Source organism: Dama dama, chromosome 26, assembly GCF_033118175.1.
Source record: "Dama dama isolate Ldn47 chromosome 26, ASM3311817v1, whole genome shotgun sequence".
NCBI lineage: Eukaryota > Metazoa > Chordata > Mammalia > Artiodactyla > Cervidae > Dama > Dama dama.
The window spans coordinates 35,555,227-35,583,224 of record NC_083706.1 but is presented as its reverse complement, the minus strand read 5'-3'; the positions used below and the strand labels follow the sequence as shown (position 1 = coordinate 35,583,224).

The 27,998-nt window shown below is 41.2% G+C and overlaps 1 protein-coding gene and 1 pseudogene across 9 annotated transcripts in view; one reads left to right on the top strand and one right to left on the bottom strand.

Annotated features, from left to right (window-relative positions):
- The window catches only part of PHACTR2 (phosphatase and actin regulator 2), a 214,523-nt gene that overhangs the window by 155,302 nt on the left and 31,223 nt on the right, over window positions 1-27,998 (bottom strand). The window contains exon 1 of one of the 9 annotated variants that reach the window (XM_061130305.1): window positions 2,069-2,181. The exons of the other annotated variants lie outside the window; for them this stretch is intronic. Within the exon in view, the coding sequence (XP_060986288.1) occupies window positions 2,069-2,111 (43 nt within the window). The 5' untranslated portion in view covers window positions 2,112-2,181. Of the gene's footprint in view, window positions 1-2,068; window positions 2,182-27,998 lie in introns of those variants that run through there. 9 annotated transcript variants of the gene reach the window in all.
- LOC133047261 (ribosome production factor 1-like) lies at window positions 24,978-27,090 on the top strand (annotated as a pseudogene).

Sequence of the window (27,998 nt, the reverse complement as noted above, 5' to 3'; positions counted from 1 at the left end):
CATCTCTCAATTGCAGAAGCAATTCTTTGAGGTCACTTAAATCAGTCAGAGCCCAAAGGATGAGTTCAGGTTCCAAACAGTGTGACCTGTGATCCATTCTCAACTCTCAAACAATTATCTGGACCCATATCTGCAACTCTGAGACACTCAGCTGTCAATGCCTATTGTGCCACATAATGTAGGGTAGTTCAATAACAGAATGCACTGTAGGCGGTGTACATCCTAACACTCTATCTTTCTAATTACTATCCCAATAGAAAACATGGACTGAAAGCCCAAGTAGAGTAAAACTGCTCATATTTCTTATCATCTTATCTGTTTCCTACTATTGGAATGCAAGCTCCACAAGGAGAAGATTTTTTTTAAACACCTTATCTCTTTGCAAGTTGGTGGCAATCAATCAATATTTATTGAATGAAGCAGGTCCATCTTTCCCTATCCTTTTCTCATTGGTAAAAATGGGGGTAATAATAATAGTACTTCTGAATCAAGTGTAAGGATTAAGTGATGTAACACATGTGAACAGATTAGAACATGGCCTTGTCTTGCAGATAGTATCTAATCAGTAAAACTTAGCTGCTATTAAGTCATAATATCTAAATATACTCTGTTGAAGGAAGCTGTTAGGAAAAAGAACCTGAGTACTGTAATTCATTTTCTAGTACAAGAGAAGCTTACCAAGGACTTCCCTCATGGTCCAGCAGTTAAAACTCTGCACTCCCCGTGCAGGGGGCCCGGATCCAATCCCAGGTCAGGGAACTAGATTCTACTTGCCACGACTGAAAGCTGGCATGCTGCAGCAAAGATCCCACATGGCCCAACAAAGACGCAGCACAGCCAAATAAATAATAAATAAAAAGAAGGAGACATGGGCTTCCCTGATGGCTCGGTGGCTAAGAATCTGCCTTGCGATGCAGGAGACATGAGTTCGATCCCTGGTCTGGGAAGTACCCACATGCCACAGGGCAACTAAGTCCGTGCGCCACAACTACTGAGCCTGCACCCTGGAGTTCTTGATCTGCAACTACTGAAGCCTGCACGCCTTAGAGCCTGTGCCCCGTAAGAGAAGTCACCGCATTGAGAAGCCTGAGCGCCACAGCTGGAGAGTAGCCCCAGCTCTCCGCAACTAGAGAGAAAGCCCACACAGCAACAAAGACCCAGCACAGCCAAAAATAAATAAAATTTAAATAAATGAATATTTTTTAAAATAGAAAGAAGTAAACATTAAAAAAAATAAATCAGTTGCATCCCCTGGGAAATATTAGAGAGAAACCTTACCTCTAAGGAGGTTCAACTACAGGTTAAGCTTTAAGTGCACATTTAATCTGAACTTCAAAAATTTAAACTAATTTTGAAATAAATTTGGATATGGCAGTACATCACCAAAACAACAAAGGACTTGAAGTCAACAAGTTAAATGTGATTTTTGCTGTAGAAATATGTATGAAATTGTGCTTCCTGTATATCATAAATTTAGAATCTGTCTCGTCTAAACTCTAATCCAAGCAGAAATCCCTTCTGATATTTCCATCTAAGTGATCAGGATACTTTTTGAGGTTTTTCTGTATGTAATTAAAAAGACCGACCATATCAAGTGCCAGCAAGAATATACAGCAACTGGGATTTTCATACATTGTTGGTAGGGGTGTAAAATTACAATTTGGAATTTGGAAACCTGGCCTGGCATTTTCTGTAAGGTTAAACATGCACCTATCCTACCAGACAGAAATTCTACTTCGAGGCATTTATCCAAGACAAATGAAAACATATATCCATAAAAAGACTGTTCGAGAAGGTCCATAGCAGCTTTATTCATAATAACCTCCAAGTTGGAACAGATCAACTGCCCATGACCAGAAGAAGGAGTGAATGAATATAATTTGGTGTGTCCATTGGCGGAATACTACTCAGACATAAAGCACTGTGCTGCCCACTCCCCTCAGAATTGAAGGACTTACTTCTCCATCTGCTGGGGCTGTTCCTGGAAGACAGCCCTCAGCAGTCAGCCCATCTGGGGAAGGGGCATATTTTCTTGGCTGAAACAAAGACTCTTACCCAAAGTACCAACCTCTTCCTGGAGAAGCAGCCCCTGTCCAAGGCCAGACTGACATGGGAGTGGGGGCAACTGGAAATTACTCTGCAGGCATACAGCCCCAATGCCCCCATGGGCAGGCGAGAATTCTCTCGCCGGCCACCCGTGCACCCGTGGCAGCTGACGCCGAGAGCGCCCCAGGGGACCGGCCAGAGCTGGCGTCAGCGCTGTCAGAAGTTTCACTTCTCACTCTGCTCAATCCTGTGTCTTTCCCTCCCTTCCAAAGCCTCAGATCCCAAGGGGCCTCCTTAATAAATGCCCTGCATGCTAATCATTGTCTCTTTCCAGGGAATCCAACCTGTGAGAAACCACTGATAAACGACTCAAGGGGTGACCCTCAAAACCACTTTACCGAGTGAAAGCAGATAGACACAAAAGGGTATATGTTGTATGAGTCCACTGATAGAGTTCTAGGACTGGAAAAACTAATAGTGGGAGAAAGAAATTACAACCGTGTTTCTCTTTGGGTAGGGACTGACCGGGAGGAGCCATGAGGGATATTTTGTGGGGTTGGGAATACTCTGTATCTTGATAGGGGTGTAGGTTGCATATAAACATGTATGCAATGCAAAACTCACTGAATTGTTCTCTTAAAATCTGTGTATTTCACTGTATATAAATTATACCCCAAGCAGAAAAAGAAAAGTAATCATATCAAATTTGGTTCAAATAGAACTTATCAGTCAACACTGGATATATTTTAAAGTTTCACTATGGCCAACTGAGCCTCTATTCATTTGGAACCTGGTAGTTAGCTTTATATACTAAGTTTGGAAATTGACGTCTGTTGTGCTCATCTTCTTGTGGGTCACCAAACTAACAGACTTGCTCTTTCTTTTTGAGACATTAACTTAAAATGCCATGCTAATGGATACATGCATATGTATGGCTGAGTCCCTTTGCTCTCCACTTGAAACTATCACAACACTGTTAATTGACTGTACTCCAATATAAAGTAAAAAGTTTAAAACAAATCCATGGAGGATCGGGATGGGGAATACATGTAAATCCATGGCTGATTCATGCCAATGTATGGCAAAAACCACTACAATACTGTAAAGTAATTAGCCTCCAATATTGTGAAGTAATTAGCCTCCAACTAATAAAAATAAATGGAAAAAAAAATGCTGTGCTAATCAGTTTCAGCTCCAGAGGCCTGAGAAAAGTCATGAGATTGCTTCTTTTATGACATTTACTCATTACTCCAAGTATTGGGTACAGAGTTCATTCAACTATAAATTTATCTACCTGTATGCGCACATAGCAGGCTTCCCAAATGGCACAGTGGTAAAGAATCCACCTGCCAATGCATGCAACGCAAGAGACACGGGTTTGATCCTTGGGTCAGGAAGATCCCTTGGAGTAGGAAATAGCAACCCACTCCAGTATTCTTGCTTGGGAAATTCCATGAACGGAGGAGCCTGGAGGGATACAGTCCATGGTGTTGCAAAGAGTGAGACATGAATGAGCACCCAACATATGCTCATTTAGCATTGATCATTCAAAGAATTCTAGATCAGATTATGAAAGCATAAAGTCTAGATTTTTAGATCTAGGAAAGACTTGAGATCCCTCAGTTCAATGACAAAGGGAGCTTAGGCTCACAGGAGACCACCGAGTTGCTAAAGTCAGTTGCCCAGGTCTAGGCAAGAATAGGCTGACATCCCAGGGTGCATCCCATCAGGCATCCGTGCCCCATGCTCTGTACCAATGCTCTGCTCCGCAGCTTGGCTTAGAGAAGAACACCTAAAAATGTATTTTATCCTGTGATTTTTCTCTTCCCTCCATTGATGTTCCTTACTTGATAACAGTTCCCCAGCTTAGGATAAGAAGTTCAGCTGGTGGAATAAAGGACTCTTTGATCTTGACAGAGATATAATTTTTGCCATAAAGTAGGGGAAAGAGCACATCTGTGTACTCTCTGCTTTCCTCTGCCTCTCACGTGGCAATTTGTTGAAGGCATGTTTGGTGAAAAGTAAACTATATTTGATTCTCGGTAGACAGATTTGACCAAGAAACTGAGATTTCATTAAAGATCTCAAAGCTCTTCCATCTCTGTGCAAGAGAAGAGAAGAGCTAGTATGTGGTAATAGGTGCAAAGTTAAGAATTAAGTTGGAAACATGAACAAAACGGAAATCTTAAAAGTACACACTTATGCAACCGTCTTTATCTCTAGCTTTTTCTCACAAATCCTATGGTTTCCACAATGAGTTATAAATCTTTACTTCCTTCCAAGAAACATCTGGAAAGGCAGATGAAGGCCAAGAGAAGAGAAAGAAAAATAGAGGAAAACTACAATTAATAATAGAGTCCATCCTCTCTACCCATCTATTTTTTTTCACACCCATCAGAAAGATAAAAACTTAAAATTTGGTCAATATCAAGTGTTGAGGATGTGGAAATAGCAGACTTTTGTTCCATGCTGACCAAGGTGTCATAGGTACGAGCCACTTTGGAAAAGTTTGGCATCAGCTAATCTCTACATCACACACACACACATACAACCTGGAATATGACTCAGCCATTTATTATACTCAGATTTATTATAAAGAAAATCTAGCCATTTGCAACAACATGGATGGCTCTAGATGATATTATGCTAAGTGAAAGAAGTCAGACATAGACAAATATTGCGTGATCTATTTATATGTGGAATATAAGAAACAAAACCAAAAAACAATGAAAACAGATTCATAGATTTGAAGAACAAATGTGTGGTTGTTGCCAGAAGCAAGGGCAGTGTGGTGCCAGGTAAAACAGGTGAGGAGGATTAAGCTGTTCAAACTTCTAGGTATTTATGTAAGTCATGGGGGTGTGATATCCTATGTAAGGAATATGTTCAAAAAATATTGTAATAACATTGAGGACAGATGACAATGTTACCTCATGTACGTGGGCTTCCCTAGTGGCTCAGAGGTAAAGAATCCGCCTGCAGTGCAGGAAACCCGGGTTCGATCCCTGGGTCAGAAAGATCCTGGGGGAGGAGGAGGAAGTGGCAAGCCACTCCAGTATTCTTGCCTGGAGAATCCCACGACAGAGGAGCCTGGGGGGCTACAGTCCATGGGGTCACAAGAGTCGGGCACAATTTAGCGACTAAACAACAACAATCTATTTTCTATGGTTGCTTTATTATAACATCTTTTATTTTGGCCATGCCAGGCAGCCTGTGGGATCTTAGTTTCCCCATCAGGGATTAAAACCAGTGCCCCTTGCGTTGGGAGGGTGGAGTCTTAACCACTGGACCGCCAGGGAAGTCCCTATAACATCTTAACTGAGGTGTAATTCTCATAGCATACAAGCCATCCATTTAAAGTCTATAATTAAATGGTTTTATTATTCACACAGTTGTGTGACTATCATTACAACCAATTTTAGAAATTTTCATCACCCCAAGAAACTCTATACCTGCTAGCATCACTCTCCATTTCCCCACCATTCCCCAGTCCCAGGCAACCACTAAAGGCACTTTCTATCTCTAGGAATTTGCCTATTCTGGACTTCATATAAATGGAATGCAACATGTGGCCTTCTTTAATGAAGTACAATGTTTTCAAGGGCCATCTGTGTTGTAGCACATATCAGCATTTCATTTCTTTTTATTGCCAAATAATATTCCATTGTGTATAGATACTATATGCTTTTATCCGTTTATTTGTTGGATGGCTATCTGCATTGTTTCCACTGTGGGGTTACTATGAATAATGCTTCTATGAAATTCATGAACAAGTTTTTGTGAAACATATTTTCATTTTTTTTGAGCATATACCTAGGAGTGAAACTGCTGGTCATATTATAACTCTATGATTAATTATTTGAGGAATGGTCAGACATTTTCTTCAACATATCCTTTGACGCACAAAAGCTTTTAGTTTGATGATGTCCAAGTTATCTATTTTTTCTTTTGAGTCTGATATCTTTTTTTTTTTTTTTTGTAGCATGTGGAGTCTGGTTCCCTAACCAGGGATCAAACCTGGGAGCACTGCACTAGCAGCTCAGGTCTTAGCCACTGGACCACCAAGGAGGTCCCTCTGGTATCATACTTAAGAAATTATTGCCTCATTCAAGATCTTAAAGATTTATATCTATGTTTTCTTTTAAAAGTGCTATAGTTTTAGCTTTTACATTCAGATCTTCAGTCAATTTTGAGTTAATATTTTTAAATATGATGTGAGATTGAGTTCCTACTTCATTCTTTGGTATGTGGATATCTAGTTTCCTTGGCACCATTTACTGAAAAGACGGTTCTTTTCTCCATTAAAGTATCTTGACAGTCAATTTATCCTTGTTGAAAAACCAATTTTCCATAAATGTGAGAGTTTATTTCCAGGCTTCAATTATTGTTGTTATTTAGTTGCTAAGTCATGTCCAACTCTTTTGCAACCCCATGGACTGTAGCCCACCAGGCTCCTCTGTCCATGGGATTTCTCAGGCAAGAATACCACTTCCTTCTCTAGGGGATCTTCCTGACCCAGCAATCGAACAAGGGTCTCCGAGTTTTCTGCAATGCAGGCAGATTCTTTATCACTGAGCCACCTGGAAAGCCTGAGACTCTCAATATTCTTCCATGTATTGCATATATAAACGACTTCTCCACAAATAAACTTGGCATGTGGAAAGCATGTTCATTCTTTCAGGTCAGTAGTAAACTACTAGTCCTTAAAGCCCTATAAGAAACGGTTTGGAGATTTTAGCTTCATGTTTCCACAGTCTATTAAGGTAAGTTTAGCAGCAGCGGTGGAAAAGCAATCCATTCTCTCATTCCAAGTAAGAAGGTGAAATTCACAGACAGGAGTCAGAGCAGCCTTCTTGTGTCTGCCTGAGCTCAGTTGCTGAGTTGTGTCTGACTTAGCGGATTGTATGACTCATGGATTGCAAGCCCTCCAGGCTCCTCTGTCCACGGAATTCTCCAGGCAAGAATACTGGAGTAGGTACCATTCCCTTCTCCAGGGGATCTTCCCGACCCAGGGATCAAACCCGCGTCTCCTGCATTCGCGGGCAGTTTCTTTACCGCTGAGCCACTTGAGAAGCCCAGCCTTCATTACCCGAAGGTGGAAAGACCAACTCACTTTAACAGCTTTTCCAAAATCCAGAGTGAAACCTCAAAGCAGCCTGGTTTCTAAGCACGAGTCAGCTTCCTAGCGTGCCCCGTGACTGGCCTTGTCCCAAAGGGTCAAAGCTTAATCGCACAGGACGCCTCAGAGACAGCCGGTTGCAGAGGAGTCCGGGACAAACGCTCCGGCAGCGAGGTGACAGACACCACATGCAACCAAGCACGTGCAACCAAGCGCACCTCTCCTCTTTCGGGAAACCTGCCAAACACAGTGTTTAAGGGAGGAGGAGGAGGCTGCCGCTGGGAACACCTGGTGCTTTTCTATTGTCTGCCAGGAACTTCCGGCCTAAAGCTTGCCGGAAATAACAGGGATGTTCCCGAGATGGGGCTGGGACCCTGCCTGCACCAGGCTCATGAATTATCCTGTTGAGCGTGGCTGCCAAAAATCCACTGAATTTCAGACGCTATGAATTATTATCTCAAACACACACACACACACACACACACACACACACACACACCCCCCGTCTACCAAGAGACAAGGTGTGACCTTGGTGTGACCGCCAAGGCTTAGCTCCAGGTGGGCGCTCAGCCTCATTTCAGCCCCTGGGTGTACATGTCACTGCTGCTGATAAAATCACTCTCAGTTCTGTCTACCTCACAGGTTATTCAGGAATTCTGAGGGCTGCTCACTTTCATCAACAGGAATTAGCCCCACAGTCGGGTTCCCAAAACTCTGAGCTTTGTGATAAGACCTGCAAACTGACCCAGTTCAGAAGGAACCTGTGTAACAGAGACGCAAAAGCCAAGCACACATGTGTATTCACGATATCTACAGGTAATTCTCACCTCTCACAGGGAAAAATGAGTCACTTGGAAGAGATTTTTCATTTGAGAAATGTTTGCTGAAAAGCCCTTCAGCTAAATCAATTAAGCAGATACAGGAAAAGAGGCAGGTGCTCAAGTACCCTTGTTTAGCTCAAGGTTGGAATCTGATGCAGATAGGTGAAGTTTCATTTTCTTGGAAGAAGCTGAAATATTTTTTTATTGAGGATTTCATATTTAATTACAAAGACCCCCAAAACTTATCTGTGCTTAAAAATTCATTTCAGTGGTGACCATTTTGTAATATATAGAAATATCAAGTCAATATGGTGTGTACCTAGAACAAACCTAGTACTGTAGATCACTTATATTTCAATTATTTTAAATAGGAAGGGAAAAAACACACTTCAAGACATGAGTGTGTTAGGTAATGGCTTTCTCTCCTTTTTGGTCAAACATCCTAGAGTTCTCTAGTAAACTCTTGGCCCTGAAAACACACACACACATACCCATCTTTAAGTATGAATGAGAATCTACAAAGCTTTCCAACACTTTAAAATCAAGGCAAAAAACCTCATTTGTACACCTCTTAAATTTTCTCTGATTTAGGCTCATTCCATACCTTCCTTGGCCTTTGAGCTTGAATGTCGGTGTTTATAAATGAACATACAAAAAGAAAGGAAGAGAGGAAGGAAAAGCTGTTGACTTTGGATTGTGGTTGGTAGGGCACAGGAAACCACAAGAGGAGACAAGATCTGGTCGGCTTTATTGAGCCAACACGCACACGCACATGCACACACACACACTTCTGGGGAGAAGAAGTCATTCTGGGAAAGAAAGGCCCTCCTGTCCACCCGCCTCAGCAAACTGAGAGCTGGCTTGCCCCTTCCACTGTACCCACAGGCCTCAGTTAGAGAATGAGTGCCTTCGAGCCTGGAAAAACCCTCCCGTTCTTCTCTCCTTCTACCTCAGGCTGCCGACCTCACTGACATAGGCTGGGGCCTGAAACCTGGGGCCTGGGACGCTTTGCTGCAGTGCTTGCACCTAGACAAACATCTCAAGGCGACAAAATACAAAGAAAATATAAGAGACTAAAAATAACTCTGTATGTGTGCAAGTGGGGCACATTATGAACAATAAGATATAAAAAGACCAAAAACCCACCTGCCGAGTCTGAGGAGTGGGGGCACAGGCGGGGTGTGCACTCTGCACACAGCACCATCCAGAGAGTGGGCAGACCACCCAAGCCACCCCCCCAGCCCGGCCCCTCGATCCACCCTTGCCCTCCCAGATAAGGAGCCAGCTTGCCAACCCCTCCCTCCCTCCCTCCCTCCCATCCCTGTCTCTGCCTGGGGCAGCATCAGTTCAGTTCAGTCACTCAGTTGTGTTTGATTCTTTTCAACCCCATGGACTGCTGCATGCCAGGCTTCCCTGTCCCTCACCAGCTCCCAGAGCTTACTCAAACTCATGTCCATTGAGTTGGTGATGCCATCCAACCACCTCATCCTCTGGCGTCCCCTTCTCCCGCCTTCAATCTTTCCCAGAATCAGGATCTTTTCCAATGAGTCAGTTCTTCGCATCAGGTGGCCGAAGTACTGGAGTTTCACCTTCAGCATCAGTCCTTCCAATGAATATTCAGGACTGATTTCCTTTACGATTGACTGATTGGATCTCCTTGCAGTCCAAGAGACACTCAAGAGTCTTCTCCAACAGCACAGTTCAAAAGCATCAATTCTTCAGCACTCAGCTTTCTTTATAGTCCAACTCTCACACCCAAACATGACTACTGGAAAAGCCATAGCTTTGACTTGATGGACCTTTGTCGGCAAAGTAATGTCTCTGCTTCTTAATATGATCTCTAGGTTGGTCATAGCTTTTCTTCCAGGGAGCAAGCGTCTTTTAATTTCATGGCTGCAATCACCATCTGCAGTGATTTTAGAGCCCCCCAAAATAAAGTATCTCAGTGTTTCCCCATCTATTTGCCATGAAGTGATGGGACCGGATGCCATGATCTTTGTTTTTTGCATGTTGAGTTTTAAGCCACCTTTTTCACTCTCCTCTTTCACTTTCATCAAGAGGTTCTTTAGTTCCTCTTTGCTTTCTGCCATAAAGGTGGTACCATCTGCGTATGTGAGGTTATTGATACTTCTCCCAGCAATCTTGATTCCAGTTTGTGCTTCATCCAGCCCAGCATTTCGCATGATGTACTCTGCATAGAAGTTAAATAAGCAGGGTGACAATATATAGCCTTGACATACTCCTTTCCTGATTTGGAACCAGTCTATTGTTCCATATCCAGTTCTAACTGTTGCTTCTTGACTTGCATACAGATTTCTAGGAGGCAGGTCAGGTGGTCTGGTATTCCCATCTCTTGAAGAATTTTCCACAGTTTGTTGTGATCCACACAGTCGAAGGCTTTGGCGTAGTCAATAAAACAGAAGTAGATGTTTTTCTGGAACTCTCTTGCTTTTTTGATGATCCAGTGGATGTTGGCAATTTGATCTCTGCTTCCTCTGCCTTTTCTAAATCCAGCTTGAACATCTGGAAGTTCACATACTGTTGAAGCCTGGCTTGGATAATTTTAAGCATTACTTTGTTAGCGTGTGAGATGAGTGCAATTGTGTGGTAGTATAAGTCCCAGTAAAACCTTTCCTGAACATCTTGTCTGGCCTCTTACCAGTTTCTATTGATTAAAGAGTCCACCTGGTCAGCAGCATCACCAGTGCCTTCAGCTTTCTTCACCTCTCTGCACCTCCTGTCTTTTCTCATCTGCCACACAGATCACAGCCTCCACTCTAAATCAGCAATGCTTTGTTGCTTCTGTCCCTCCTCTCCCCTGCAACCCCACCCCACCCCGTAGAAAATCAGATCCATTTGCTATCCTTTTGTCTTTTGGATTTCATTCTTCTGAGAACTCTATTATGCATGCCTGCATGCTCAGTCGTTTCTGACTCTTTGAGACCCTGTGGACTTTAGCCAACCAGGCTCCTCTGTCCATGGGATTCTCCAGGCAAGAATACTGGAGTGGGTTGCCATTTCCCACTCCAGGGGATCTTCCTGACCCAGAGATTGAACCCATGTCTCTTGAGTCTCCTGCACTGGCAGGCGGATTCTCTACCAACCGCTCTACCTGATGAACTCTAATTAATTAATCAGGCAAATGGGTGACTAAATCCAGGTCTCCAGCATTGCAGGTGGATTCTTTACCAGCTGAGCCACCATGGAAGCCCAAGAATACTGGAGCGGGTAGCCTATCCCTTCTCCAGAGGATCTTCGCAACTCAGGAATCAAACCAGGGCCTCCTGCATTGCAGGTGGGTTCTTTACCAGCTGAGCTATCAGGGAAGCCCAAATGAGCTCTCCAGGGAAATGCAAACGGACTATAACAACCTTCCACTATCTCAAAACACCCACCACTGTGACCAGATCTTGCCTTCTGCAAGGATATACAGGAGATACTGGAAGAATCTGCAGCTAACAACACAGTTCTATCTTTTTTTCCCCTTTGGTCCTACCTGCAGCATGTGTGATTTTAGTTTCCCAACCAGGAATCAAACGTAAAGTGGAAACACAGAGTCTTAACCCCTGGACTACCAGGGAAGTCTCTACAGTGCAGTTCTTAGCAGAACACTGTCTGTATTGTTTGCTTGGTCTGTTGTAAGTTTTATTCATATCCCCAGCTGGACAGTAAATCCCCTGGATTCTCAAAATAGACCCCAAATGCAACCACTCTCCAGTCTTCCCACTGCTGATGCTGCATCTCAGCCCTCATCTCTCTCTGAGGGATGAGGGCAGCATCTTAACTCCCCTTCCTATTTTCTCTATAGTTTGCTTGACAGCATGTCCTCCAAAAGCCAGGGTTACTGAGACCCAGTCTCTCCACTATGCCCAAACCTTCAATGTGTTCCTATTGCATATATTAAAAAAATGTAAACTCTCACCATGGGCTACAAAGCCCGCAGGTTGGCTCTATGTCCTCATTCCCACTCATCCTTTCCTTCCCTCTCCCCTCTCCAGCCACACTGGCAGTCCTTATTTTCCTCAAACACAAGCGTGTTCCCACCTCAGGGCCTCGCTGTTCCTTCCTTCACACATGCTCCTCTCTCCAAATAGCTGTATGACTTCATCCATCCTTCATCCTCACTTCCTCCAAGGTCTCCCACAAGCCAACAATTCTCAAGGAGGCTTCTCTGCCTCTATAGAAAGTTGTCCCTCTCATAAGGTCTGTCTACTTTCCTTTCTTTTCCTCCCATAAAGTGGAAGTGTTAGTCACTCAGTTGTGTCCGACTCTTTGTGACCCCATGGACTGTAGCCTACCAGGCTCATCTGTCCATGGAATTCTCCAAGCAAGAATCCTGAAGTGGGTTGTCCTTCCCCTCACCAGGAGATCTTCCAAACCCAGATATTGAACCCTGGTTTCCCACACTGTGGGCAGGCTCTTTACCGACTGAGCCACCACTTAACTATTATCAGGTATTTATACATTTCAAACAAATGCAAGCTTACAAAGGCAGGGACCTAGCCAGTCTTCACCATTGTATCCTTAGAGACTAGCCAAGGGCCTAGCACACTGTCGATGTGAATGAACAGACACGTGTTAAATTGTTCCCCTCTATTGCAGTAACTTTGAGAGGAAAGTAGATCATTGGTTAAGAACAGGGTTTAAAGTCAGGTTGTTCTGGGTTTGGATCTTGCGATGAGAACTCAGCAAGTTTGTTAACCTCTCTGAATCTTGTTTTCTCTCCTGGAAAATGGAGGTAATATCAAGATTATGTGAAGTGCTTACTGCAACAGGTATCACTTAGTACTGGCTCAATCAGTTCAGTTCAGTTCTGTCTGACTCTTTGTGACCCCATAGACTGCAGCATGCCAGGCTTCCCAGTCCATTACCAACTCCTAGAGCTTGCTCAAACTCATGTCCATCGAGTCTGTGACACCATCCTACCATCTCATCCCCTGTCGTCCCTCCCCTTCTCCTCCTGACTTCAACCTTTCCCAGCACCAGGGTCTTTTCCAATGAGTCAGTTCTTTCCATTAGGTGGCCAAAGTATTGGAGTTTCAGCTTCAACATCAGTCCTTCCAATGAATATTCAGGCCTGATTTCCTTTAGGATGAATTGGTTGGATCTCCTTGCAGTCCAAGGGATTCTCAAGAGTCTTCTCCAACACCACAGTTCAAAAGCATCGATTCTTCAGCATTCAGCTTTCTTTATGGTCCAACACTCACATCTATACATGACCACTGGAAAAACCACAGCTTTGACTAGACAGACCTTTGTCAGCAAAGTAATGTCTCTGCATTTTAATATGTTGTCTAGGTTTGCCATAGCTTTTCTTCTGAGAAGCAATCAGGTTGTAATATTTTCAGTTATCAGCAGAGGTCACTAGCAACTGGTCACCACAGAAGGTTTTACATTTTAATAGACACCTAGAATATTTTGTTTTGTTCCTTTTAGTCCTTTAAGAAAATGTAACTGTTGATAGCATGTTTTTAAAAAAAAAGTTACTGTTGACAGGATGGTAAAGCCTTGCTCAAAACACATGCTTAAATCTTTAGAAGCAAGTCTCATCCCACTGTAGCACTTAAGAAATGTTGACTATAGAGAAGAAGAAGAATCATAAGACTGTTATTTTAGCAGAAACATCACAAATGTTCTTTGGCTGTTCTGAAACTAAGCCCTGGCCTTATAGTTAGCATGCTGAGCATAACTTCATGTCAGGGGAGACAAAGGTTTTTCTTGCATATTTTTTCAGGCTGTTCAGATATTAGTGCTTGGGGGAAATTCCTTGAGAAGCATTTAGAGCAGCCTCAAGTCCTTCTATATACTTGGTTAAATTTAAAGGTGAGGTCAGAGCGCATGTACCCTTCTTGACAGTTCAAGAAAAACAGATGTCTATTTTCTCTATTTGTTCCATGAACACAGAAAAGGGGGCTGTGGTTCAATCCTGAAAAGTGGGACACTTTTTCAGTTGTATTGGAAGGATAAAGTTATGTCTAAGAAGTGACCATATTACATTAACAAACATGTGTATGTGTTTGTATATGTCTGTCAAAAAAAGGCAATTAGGTCCTAGAGGTCTGTCAGTCATTATATCACAGATACTTGGAAGTTACTTAATTTAGTTATCTTTAAAAGTCATTATGACATTAATGTTAGATAATACCTACTCTAGAGGTTTTAGAGTGGGATATAGTTTTATAATTTCAAGATAAGCATTTATGGACAGATACTCACAATGGAAATGAAACTGTAGATTTGGGGCCGTTTGAAGGACCCACCTGAGTCTAATCTGAATCTCCCAGCCTATGACTTCAGACATATCAGAAGATTATTTAAATATCTGTTAAAGGACTAGAGAACATATATTTTATCTATTTTCTGTTTTTATTTTTAAATTAATTTTTATTGGAATATAGTTGCTTTACAATGTTGTAATTTCTACTGTACAGCAAAGTGAATCAGCTATACATATACATATACTCCTCTTTGTTGGATTTCTTTTCAATTAGGTTACCACAGAGCATTGAGTAAGCTTTCCTATGCTATACAATAGGTTCTTATTAGTTACATATTCTATACATAGTATCAATAGTGTATATATGTCAATTCCAATCTCTCAATTCATCTTACCCTCCTTCCCCCTTGGTATCCATATGTTTGTAGGAGAACATACATTTTAATATGTAAAAGGTTTTTGAAGTATTCATGCCGTTGTTTCTGACATGGTTACCCATGCATAAATATTTCCCCCAGTTTTTAAAAATGTATCTTTTCTTATGGAGCATCGGTTTACATTTATAGGTACTCAAACTTTTCAATCATTTCTTTTATGTTTTCTGATATTAGTGTTGTATTAAGGAATGGCTTTCATACTCCGATGGTATGTAATACACTTTTTTCATATTTTCTTCTAGAACTTTTACTTTTCTCTGGGTTGGGAAGATCCGCTGGAGAAGGGATAAGCTACCCACTCCAGTATTCTTGGGCTTCCCTTGTGGCTCTGCTGGTAAAGAATCCACCTGCAATGCAGGAGACCTGGGTTTGATCTCTGGGTTGCGAAGATCCCCTGGAGAAAGGAAATGCTACCCACTCCAGTATTCTGGCCTGGAGAATTCCATGGACTGTATAGTCCATGAGGTCGCAAAGAGCTGGACACTACTGAGCGACTTTCACTTTACTTTTCACATGTAAATCTTTATTTCACCTGTAATTTATTATTGTGTATTGCATGAGGTGAGATATATGTAGACACCTCCAAATTGTTCATTAATAATGCCAGACTCTACTTACTAAAATGTATTTGTTTTCTATTGATTTCAAAGACATTACCATAAAACAAAAATTATCTCATAGGTCAGACATCTATATTCTCAAACAATGGGAAAGATGGAGAATTATAAACGCCAATATGATCATTCTTAATATATGCACCTGAAGTTTTTCCTTCCTGTGAAGAATTTACCCCCCACTAAAACAAATCTGCAAAAATCTTTCATTATATTTACATTTTGAAGTTGGAGATATCAGACCTAAAGGACTTCCCAGGTGGCACTAGTGGTAAAGAATCTGCCTACCAGTGCAGGAGGCATAAGAGATACTGCTTCGATCTCTGGGTTGGGAAGATCCCGTGGAGTAGGAACCGGCAAGCCACTCCAGTATTCTTGTCTGGAAAATTCCATGGACAGATGAGCCTGGGAGGCTACAGTCCATGGGGTCACAAAGAGTCAGACACGACTGAGCAACTGAGCACCCATACAGACTGGACCTAAAGCATACAATTACAAACATACCCTCTATCACTGAATCTAACTTTAAATAAACAACCCATATCTTCTATTACGAAAACTAAGTCTTAAAAGAGCTCAAGTACATGTCATGAAAAGTCATTTGGGTGTAACTATGTCATAATAATACAGACTGATAACTGTACTAGGGTGTAAAATTTCAGTGTATTTTTGGTATTCTTCAACAAGTAAGTTGACTTTTACTTTCAGTACAACGGAAAACGTATAAATGTTTAATAGCTGGAAGTATCAGCTATTAAACATTTAAGGAACATTACTTAGCTCTTTAAATTTGTGTTTTATTTAGAATTCTGTTGTTACTTTTCTTTAATGAGACAAAAAAAATTTTAATTGAAAATCCTAGGAGAGGCAGATGCTTATTCTTTCATCTGAATTCATGCTGCCTCTAATCTCCTTTGATATCCAGCAAGCAACATCAAGTCCATATAGGGACTTGTACAAAGGAGAAACAAGTTGTAATAAATTACTTCTTTCCAGGGCTTTATTTAATATCAATGCATCATGGAAACAGAACACTAAATTGCTACTTATAAACTAAATGTGCATTTCAAATAAAACATTTAACATTTTAAAGAGCTAGATTAAAAATGCCTAGAGGTCTGATTTTAAATGCAAGCAAAGATGAAAATTAAATGTCATTATCCAGACCTGAACATTTTTGAGCCATGCACATAGTGAGTTTTATACTTTTACCTCTATTGTACTCCAGGGATAGCACTGCTTTGTAGAACTAAATTTCAAAGTTCATTGTTAGGTACATTATCCTGGCTCAATATCCAGAGATAAATGAAATAATTCATTATAATCCACTGTCATGATCAATTGATAGAATACTGTTATGATCAATAACTTGACTCCACACACAAAAAAAGTTACCAAAATTTACTGAATTCCAAACTGAGCTAAACCCAAATGTTAATTATTTTTGAGCTACAAATCAACCAATTTTCATAAATAACCTGTTCACAATATGACACTATCTATCGGTTTTTTAAAATATTTCTGAACTGGGCCATTAAAATATTTTCCAAATATAAGTAAAGTTAGATTTGGTTTGAGATTATAACTATTCCAATACAACTCTGAAACCACTCAATGAGTCAGTGGGTAGATTATGTGTACAACATTTCACGCTAAAAAAAAGACCTGTTTAAGCAGAAATTTATATAAATTGCTTAGGGATGATATGTCTGTAAAATAATGATGCATTAATTATTATGTGTGCAATACAATATATTAATATATTTATATAATTAATTATAAAGTAATTTAGGATGAAATCATCTGAAATATAATATGAGTCTTTTCCTTCCTATTTTCATGTGTTGTCTTGGTGCTCACACACAATTCTCAAGCAAATTAATAGGATGCAAACTGTACTGACTTGCTAGGGCTGCTGTATCACTAAGTACCACAAGCTGGGCAGCTTAAACAACATAAATTTATTGTCTCACAGTTCTGGAGGCTGAAAGCCCAAGAAAAAGTGGTCCTGAGAAAGAGAGAATCTGTTTCGGGTCCCTCCCGTCACCTTTGATGATTTGCTGGCACGTCTTAGCTTGTAGAAGCGTCACTTGCTCTCTCTCCATCTTTATATGCTGTTTGTCCCTGTGTCTTTCTCTGTGTCTAATTTTCCCCTTTTTTAAAGAACATCAGTTGTATCAGATTAAGGCCCACCATAGTGATCTCATCTTAACTAATTACATCTGTAAGGACCTGATTCTGAGACGGGGTTAGGACCTCAACCAATATGGACTTTGGAGGGAGACAAGTCCATGCATCACACAGACAGACAACACGACCAAACCAGAACCCGGATCGCCAGGTCTAATGAGGGCTGTGAGGATAAGACGGTTCAAACTCTTGACTCAAATGAAACGTTTGTTTTACTCATGTTATTCACTTGTGTTAACATAGCTCTTCATTGCTCGGGCCAATTGATTTTTTTTTTTTAGGTTCTCTGAGTACTTCCAAAAGCAAGCTTATTTTCAATTCAGACAATTAAAAACTGGTCACTAATAAGACAGCATTATAGAAACCAGGTGCTTAAAAATAATAGGGCCTTGATTGAAATAGTGTTTATTGTGTAACTGAACCAGTACAATGCCAGTGTATCTGACCTCACCAAGAATTTGGAGATACTGTATGTGAAATAGAAAGCTCATTCTGAATCAAGGGTCTCCTGACAATCAGAACAATGATACAATTTCCCTGACCCCATGTCGGCTGTAATGTAACTTGCCTCTAGGTAGCTTTGACCACAAAGGAGTGGGAAAAACACTATTACTTAGTCATCTGCATAAAGATCTAAAGCCTTCTTTGGCATTGCAAGAAGAAAACAGAACTAAATTTCATCTATGCAACTTGCATTAGTTTCCTGTGGTTGTTATAACAAATGACCACAAACTTGGTAACATAAACAGCAGAAATTTATTCTCTCACAGTTCTGGAGACAAGAAGCCCAACATCACGGTGTTAGCCGGGCAGTGCTCCTTCCAAAGGTTCTGGGGGAATGTCATTCCAGGGCTCTTCCAGCTTCTGGCTCCAGGCATTCCTTGGCATGTGGCCACATAGTTCTAACCTCTGCCTCTGTCTTCACAGGCCTTCTCCTATATGTGTCTTTAACTCCTCTTCTAGGCTTTCCAGGTGGCACGAGTGGTAAAGAATCCACCTGCCAATGCAGGAGACATGGGTTCCATCCCTGAGTGGAAGATCCCCTGGAGGAGGGCATCCACTCCAGTATTCTTGCCTGGAGAATCCCATGGATAGGAGCCTGATGGGCTACAATCAATAGGGTCGCACAGAGTCGGACACGACTGAAGTGACCTAACACACACACACACACACACACACACACACACACACACATCTTCCCTTCTTCTGTTTCTCATAAGGACATCTATCACTAGATATAGGGCCCAATGGATAATCCAGGCAGATCTCACTTCAAGATCCTTAACTTAATTACATCTGCAATGACCCTTTTTCCAAATAAGCTCATATTCACAGGTTCTTGGGGTTGGGATATGGACATATCTTTGGGGGAGGGCACCTTTTAACTCACTGCACAACTGTCCAAGAATGCTGTTTGTATTTTAATAATATCTTTAATATTTTTCAAATTCAGTTCAGTTCAGTTCAGTTCAGCCGCTCAGTCGTGTCCGACTCTCTGGGACCCCATGAACTGCAGCAGGCGGGCCAGGCCTCCCTGTCCATCACCAACTGCTGGAGTCCACCCAAACCCATGTCCATTGAGTCGGTAATGCCATCCAACCATCTCATCCTCTGTCGTCCCCTTCTCCTCTTGCCCTCAATCTTTCCCAGCATCAGGGTCTTTTCCAATGAGTCAGCTCTTCACATCAGGTGGCCAAAGTATTGGAGCTTCAGCTTCAACATCAGTCCTTCCAATGAACACCCATGACTGATCTCCTTTAGGATGGACTGGTTGGATCTCCTTGCAGTCCAAGGGACTTCAAGAGTCTTCTCCAACACCACAGTTCAAAAGCATCAATTCTTCAGCACTCAGCTTTCTTTGTAGTCCAACTCTCACATCCATACATGACTACTGGAAAAACCATAGCTTTGACTAGACGGACGTCTGTTGACAAAGTAATGTCTCTGCTTTTTAATGCGCTATCTAGGTTGGTCATAACTTTCCTTCCAAGGAGTAAGTGTCTTTTAATTTCATGGCTGCAATCACCATTTGCAGTGATTTTCAAATTAAGTAGTGCCATATTCGTATATTAGAAGTATGAGTTCTATTAAATCTGCTTTAGCTTCCAGCCTCATCTTTAAGCTCGTCTCTCTTCCATCTCTGCACTTTACCCCAGACAGCAAGTTGCTCCCCATTCTCTCTCCTCAGGATTTTTGCCTGAGGATATTATTTTATTCTGTTGCATTCTGATTCTCCAGGTTGACTTTGCTCGTCTGTCCATACTTTGGGTTTCAGTCCAAGTTACTTTTCCAGGAAGAGTTCCTGACCCAACAAATCTATGTTAGAAGTCCTTCCCATGGAATTTACAGCACCATAAAGACAAGTATAAAATGACAATCAATGGAGTAAAGTGAAGATATCAATAACAACTGTCACTCATTCAGGCTAGGACTCATAACACACTATCTTTATGGCAGCCATATCTACTCCTAATTTAATTGCATTGTAGTGACAGCATGTTTTCTGCATCAAATCAATCCTCTAAAGTTCTTAAAACTTCTTCTGTGATTTAGTAAACAACCAATATTTGTATATGTTGTGTGTAGGCTGAAGAGGAATTTACATAGATCTATTTGATCAATTGGATCAAGCCTGTCAATCATATTGCTTGAGTCATCTCTATCTTTACTCATGTTGGATTCTCTATCATCTGATGGAGATTTAGTCACCTCTCTCACATTGATTCAGGTTTATCACACCAAAACTCAAAGACTTTTCCCTCAGAACAATTTGATTCATTTTGAAAGGGCCAAATATTATTTAGATTGTAAAGTAAAACTGGGCAATCTACATGAACATAAAATAAAATGTGAATTCAGGGTAATAATTCTCTTTTTGGACTCACACCTTGGTGTAATCCCCTCAAGTATGGGTGAGGCCAGGGACTTGCCTCTAATCAACATAACATGGCAAAGATGTGGTGCAGCATGAGATGCTGCTCCCATGACCGTGTGATCTTACATGGCAGAGGTGATGGACTGGTTCTCCTGTGTTTAGGTTAGGTTTGTATGACGCCTGCCTTGATAGCAGACTTGCTTTAGAGTCTTGCCGTCTTTGCTGACTTTGAAGAAGCAAGCTGCCATGAGTCCTAGAGCAACAAAGAACTTATTTCTGCCAACAACATGAGTGAACTTGGGAGCAGACCTTTCTTCTCTGGAACTGTCAGATATAAACCCACCCCACCTGTCACCTTGACTGCAGTCTTGGGGAGGACCCAGCTAAGGTGTGCACAGACTCTTAATGCATAAAAACTGTGAGACAATGTGTGTTGCTTTAAGTTGCTAACTTTGTGGTCATTTGTTTTGCAGCAGAGAAAACAAATACTATTTAGGAAACATTAATCACTGAGAATATATTGAGGATTAGAAACAGATAGACGGCCAGCCCAAGAAAATCTAAATATCATAATGTTTCCTGGGAGCTTCCAGGTGGCTCAGTGGTAAAGAATCCACCTGCTAATGTGAGGAGACACGGGTTTGATCCCTGGGTTGGGAAGATCCCCTGGAGGAGGAAATGCCAACCCACTCCAGTATTCTTGCCTGGGAAATCCCATGGACAGAGGAGCCTGGCGGGCTACAGTTTGTGGGTTCACAAAGAGTCGGACATGGCTGAGTGACGGAGCACACACTCAGGAAACACACTCATAGGAAACACACTATGTTTCCTATGCTCTTTATTTCTTCTTCTCTTGTCCTATAAACATACTTAAGAGGACAAAGATTTCTGAATATGTGCTTTGTGTGGTATTTTTGTAATAGAAAACACACACACAAAGAAACATCCTAAATGCCCCCAACAAAGGTGGACTAGTTAAATATATTTGGGTATGTCCAAATAATGGAACAGTATTTAAAAATATTCCTACATATCAACATAGATGGATAGCAAAGAGATATTGCTAAGTTAGAAATTATTGATATATGATAAAAAAGTATAATCCAATTTGAGCTAAAAAAAAAAAAGAAAAGATACACTGTATGTAAGTGAGATAACACCTGCTCTCTGCAAATAAGAAGATAGAGGATAAATGTCATATGTTTAAATACATAAGGCCATTTTAATGCTAATAGTGAATCTAAAAAAGGTTTCATTTTCTTATAGTAGGTAAATGTTCTGTGCATAGAAATTACTTCAATTCCTAGGATTATCTAAATTAGCTTGTTCTTCCTAAAAAAATGAAAAAACTTAAATACTGGTGCTGATTTTTAAATTGGTGAAGAGCTGTCAATTTGTGGCAATGAGATCCCATGGGGACAAGACCATGTTTGATATCTGCTGCAATTCCTGTTTCCTCTGCCAGCCAGATCCAGTGAACAAATATTTGTGGCATGCAACTCACCCAGGGTTTGCCTGCAGCAGTCTGCACGTGCCCAGCTGTGCAGTCATCAGCCTGACACCTTAGAACATAGATGCTGCCGGCTTTTATCATCTTGGCGTGAATCCAAGGCTCATTCTCCAATGGAATAGACAAGAGATAAATCATCTTACCGACTCAGCCTCGCCATCACCAGACTCCTTTGTTGTGAACACTTAGCATACAATGAACACAAACTGATTAGTAGCTTGAGTCACAGCTGGCCCTGAGACCTCAATGTCAAAATCACACCAGCTTTTCTTCAATAGCCTCTAAGTGTATAAATACCAGCTTCAAATATTTAGGATGCTACATACCAAAAAGGAAAAGTGCAAATTTCACATTTGCAGCAAAACTGTTCTCTCACTGAATGATCAGGACTCAGTGTTCCCATTCTGGCAAGATCAAACAGAGGGAATATATATTTGTTTAATTACAGTCTTTGAAGAGAATAGCACATTCTTAGGCTGCAACTTTCTGGAAGAGAGTTTAGGATATATGATACATCAGAACCTTCCCTGAAAAGGATTTTAATTCCATAATAGGCAGCAAATTTCCACAACTTTCTATATGTCCTCCACTATATTAAGACCTTCCTTGAAAAGGGTTACAATTCAATAATTATATTGTTATTGCTAGGCTGTCTGCAATGAAAAAAAGAAATACTTTTCCTAAAATTACCACACAGAATAAGGTGAAAATGGGACTTGGAACCTAAAATTTTCTAGGTCATTTTCTACATGAGATTATTTTACTTTGCTAGTAAAGACTCATTAGCATTAGTCACTCAGTCATATCAGACTCTTTGTGACTCCATGGACTGTAGACCTCCAGGCTCCTCTGTCCACGGGGGTTCTCTAGGCAAGAACACTGGAGTGGGTTGTCATTTCCTCCTCCAGGGGTTCTTCCCGACCCAGAGATTAAACCCGGGTCTCCCGCATTGCAGGCAGACTCTTTACCCTCTGAGCCAGCAGGGAAGCCCCAAGTATGGTGCCATTTCCTTCTCCAGAGGATCTTCCCAACCCAGGGATCAAGCCCAGGTCTCCTGCACTGCAGACAGACTCTCTACCCTCTGAGCTACAAGGCAACCCACTGCCAGGAAGGCCCATTGAAGTACAGTAAAAATGAGGTCTGTGGACACATTTTCCTTTTATTGTTTTCTAAAAATAGAATGAATGTAATTGTCAGAGTCATTTCATGACACCACCTTGATATGTAAAATATTTGCTTCTAAACCAAGATTGTTTCTACTTCAATCTTTTTTTTTTTTTCATTAAATGAGTGATTTATTATTTTTCTAGAAAGAATCTTTTACTTCTGGGTCAGTCCACACAGAGAGCATCCCGCATCACTCTGGTGACTAGGAGCCACCTCTCTAATTCACATAATCTTCTTGTTCAGTCGCTAAGCCGCATCCAACGCTTTGTGATCTTGTGAACTGCAGCACGCCAGGCTCCTCTGTCCTCCACTGTCTCCTAGAGTTTGTTCAAATTCATGTCCACTGAGTCAGTGATGCTATCTGACCATCTCACCCTCTCCCGCCCTCTTCTCCTTTTGCCTTCAGTCTTTCCCAGCATCAGGGTCTTTCCCAATGAGTTGGTTTTTTGCATCAGGTGGCCAAATAACCTTCTTCTTCAATCTTAAACCTATATTTTACAAATTCATTAAAAAAAAAAAAAAACGAACAACTGGACATCCGTATGCAAAAAAAAAAAAAGTTAATCTAGACAGAGATCTCTATAGATGGAAAGACTGAGGGCAGGAGGAGAAGGGGACAACAGAGGATGAGATGGTTGGATGGCATCACCGACTCAATGGACGTGAGTTTAAGCAAACTCCAGAGATCTTAGAGCCCTCATAAAAATTAACTCAAAATGGATCCTGGGCCTACATGTAAAGCAAGAACTATAAAGCTCCTAAAGATAACAAAGGAGAGACATCCATATGACGTTGAGTAAGGCGATGATTTTTTAGATATACCACCAAAGATAAGATCCACAAAAGGCAGTCGATAAGACTTCATTAAAATTAAAACCGTTTTTTTTTTAGAGAATGTCAAAAGAATGAGAACTCAAGCCTCAGCCTGGAAAACATTTGCAAAAGACACATCTGATAAAGGACTGTTATTCAAAATAAATAAAGAACTAAAAACTCAAAAATAAAATAACCCAATTTTTAAATGGCAAAGGATATGAACAGACACCTCTTCAAAGAAAATATATAGATGGCAAGTAAGCATATGAAAAGATGCACAACATCATATGTCATTCAGGAGATGCAAATTAAAGCAACAATAAGATAACCTGTTGCTGGGAAAGACTGAGGGCAGGAGGAGAAGGGGACGACAGAGGATGAGATGGTTGGATGGCATCACCGACTCAATGGACATGAGTTTAAGCAAACTCCAGGGGATGGTGAAGGACATGGAAGCCTAGCGTGTTGCAGCCCACAGGGTCACAAAGAGTCAGACACAACTTAGCTAAGGAATAGCAATGACACCCATCTATTAGAATGGCCACCATGTCAAATGCTGATAAAGATGAGGAATAACAGGAACTCACATTCATTGCTGGTGGCAATACAAAGTGGTACAGCCACTTTGGAAGGCAGTTTGGTAATTTCATATGAAACTAAACATACTCGTACTATATGATCCAACAATCACGCTTCCAGGTATTTCCCTAAATGAACTGAAAACTTACGTCTGTACAAAACTCTGTACCTGGGTAGTTTACAGCAGCTTTATTCATAATTGCCAAAACTTGGAAGTAACCTCTCCCTTCAGTAGGTGAAGGGATAAATAAACTGTGGTACATCCAGACAATGGAATATTACTCAGTGCTAAAAGTAAATAAGAAATAAGCTATCAAGCCATGAAAAGACATGCAGGAAACAAACGTTTAAAAAAGGTAATATGAAAAGTAGTAGTTTGTATGATTCAAACTACAGGACATTATGGAAAGTGCAAAACTATGGAGACAGTAAAAAGATGATTGGTTGTCAGGGGCTATAGAGGGGTGAGAACGAACGCTAGGCAGAGTGTAGAGGATTTTCAGGGCAGTGAAACTATTCTGTGTAATACTACTATACTTTTGTCAAAACCCACAGAACGTTCAACATCAAAAGTGGTTTTTGCACAATGAGGTACCATTACACGCCAGTCAGGATGGCTGCGATCCAAAAGTCTACAAGCAATGCTGGAGAGGGTGTGGAGAAAAGGGAACCCTCTTACACTGTTGGTGGGAATGCAAACTAGTACAGCCGCTATGGAGAACAGTGTGGAGATTCCTTAAAAAACTGGAAATAGAACTGCTGTATGAGCCAGCAATCCCACTTCTGGGCATACACACTGAGGAAACCAGATCTGAAAGAGACACGTGCACCCCAATGTTCGTCGCAGCACTGTTTATAATAGCCAGGACATGGAAGCAACCTAGATGCCCATCAGCAGACGAATGGATAAGGAAGCTGTGGTACATATACACCATGGAATATTACTCAGCCGTTAAAAAGAATACATTTGAATCAGTTCTAATGAGATGGATGAAACTGGAGCCCATTATACAGAGTGAGGTAAGCCAGAAAGATAAAGACCAATACAGTATACTAATGCATGTATATGGACTTTAGAAAGATGGTAACGATAACCCTATATGCAAAACAGAAAAAGAGACACAGATGTACAGAACAGACTTTTGGACTCTGTGGGAGAAGGCGAGGGTGGGATGTTTCAAGAGAACAGCATCGAAACATGTATATTATCTAGGGTGAAACAGATCACCAGCCCAGGCTGATGCATGAGACAAGTGCTCGGGGCTGGTGCACTGGGAAGACCCAGAGGGATCGGGTAGAGAGGGAGGTGGGAGGGGGGATCGGGATGGGGAATACATGTAAATCTGTGGTTGATTCATATCAATGTATGGCAAAAACCACTACAATATTGTAAAGTAATTAGCCTCCAACTAATAAAAATAAATGGGAAAAAAAAGTGGTTTTTGAGCAGAAAGAAAGGCCTGAAGTGCAAAGCCACTCCTGAAGAAACTCAAGAGGCTGCAGCGACAGAGGATGGGATGACAGAAAGTAGGGTCCAACCACTGAAGCCGGCTGCCTTTCCTCCAGGCTTCAGCATTTCAGAAATTAAGAAGAAACAATGGTGACACTTAACATTTGGTAGAAATAGCAGCAGTGGAAGAAAAAGTTGGCAGTTAAGAAAAACTCAGAGAGAGAGGCTCTCAGTGATAAGGTTCCATCAAAGCCTGTACCCAAGACCACTGACAACCAGTGAAATGTATGATGAAAACGTAGTATATATCCTAACGATGAAGAGGTTGTTTATGACGAAGCTACAGACGAATTTGCTTCTTACTTCAATAGACTTCTCCCAAGATCCTCATCACCACATCAGGGTGATCTCATGGGAGAACAGTACGACTCTATGGCCATCTCTCTACAGTTATACGAAACTCACATGCTTCTTACAGGAGAGCACTAGCTCTGAAAAAATTATTTCACAGTGCCATCTCAAGAGATTTCACAGACCTGATTTTTATTAATAAGATCATAAAATACCAAATGGATTAATTCTGAGTCAGCTGCCAAACGGCTCAGTTGCTCAGTTTAAGCAGTGTTCATCTGCATAAAGAAATTAAACAAAGTGGAGTCACTCAGTCATGTCTGATTCTTTGCGACCCCATGGACTATTGCCTACCAGACTCCTCCGACCATGGGATTTTCTAGGCAAGGGTACTGGAGTGGGTTGCCATTTCCTTCTCCAGGGGAATTGAATCCCAACCCAGGGACCGAATCCGGGTCTCCTGCATTGTAGACAAACGCTTTACCATCTGAACCACCAGGGAAGTTAAAGAAATTAAGAGAAGAGGCAAAAAAAAAAAAAAAAAAGAGAGAGAGAAGAGGCAAAGAGCCAACAGTACCTGAAATAATTTTGAACAATTTTAACAACACAACGGGGTCATTCTATTGGATATATGTTTGCAACTCTCTTTCCCCTTAATCCTCAGTTTATTGGAAGGCAGGTTGCCACATTCCACAATCAACAGGATTATATATTCTTCAGATGTCACAGATACATATTCAAGAGTGAAAAGAAAGTGGGAATTCAGGAACTTGCCCCACGTTTTACGTTAAAATTAGGATCTCTTCAGAAAGGAACCTTTGATTCTAAATATGGAGAATATGAATGGGTCCATAAGCCCTGGGAAATGGATAGAAGTAGAAGAAAATTCCATTTATAAAGGACTGAGGGGGTACTAATGGATTGTGATGAACAGGTCTATCTTGAGTTTATGAAACAAGACCCTTTTCAAAATGGCAACTACTGACTTCATGAAACTTCTTTCATGTATAAAGAAAGCTGAGTGCTGAAGAATTGATACTTTTGAACTGTGGTGTTGGAGAAGACTCTTGAGAGTCCCTTGGACTGCAAGGAGATCCAACCAGTCCATCCTAAAAGAAGTCACTCCTGCATATTCATTGAAGAACTGATGCTGAAGCTGAAACTCCAATTCTTTGGCCACCTGATGCAAAGAACTGACTCATTTGAAAAGACCCTGATGCTGGGAAAGATTGAAGCCGGGAGGAGAAGGGGAAAACAGAGGATGAGACGGTTGGATGGCATCACCAACTCAATGGACATGAGTGAGTAAACTCCAGGAGTTGATGATGGACAGGGAAGCCTGGCGTGCTGCAGTACCTGGGGTCGCAAAGAGTCAGACACAACTGAGTGACTGAACTAAACTGAACCTTCATGTCTGGACAAAGTATCAAGTGCCACAGATTACCACTATTTATGCAGCAAATAAAAAATCATGTTGTTAAGAAAAAAGGTGATTTCTAATGTAGACCATGATAGATTTTGGATGACAATGATAGGTTAAGGTAGGTCCATCCATTGTAACAAATGTACCACTCTGGTGGGGGATGTGGATAATAGGGAGAGTTGTACATGTCTGGAGACAAGAATAAATGGGAACTCTCCATATTATCAGCTCAGTTTTCCTGTGAACCTAAAAGTCATCCTAAAAAAAAGAAAATTTATTAGTTAAAAAGTCAAACATTCAAAATTGCATTTGCCAATTTTAGGAAATACCAGTTTAAGGTATGTTAGTAAGTTGGGGAGCTCTAAATAGGTTTTTAAAATTTT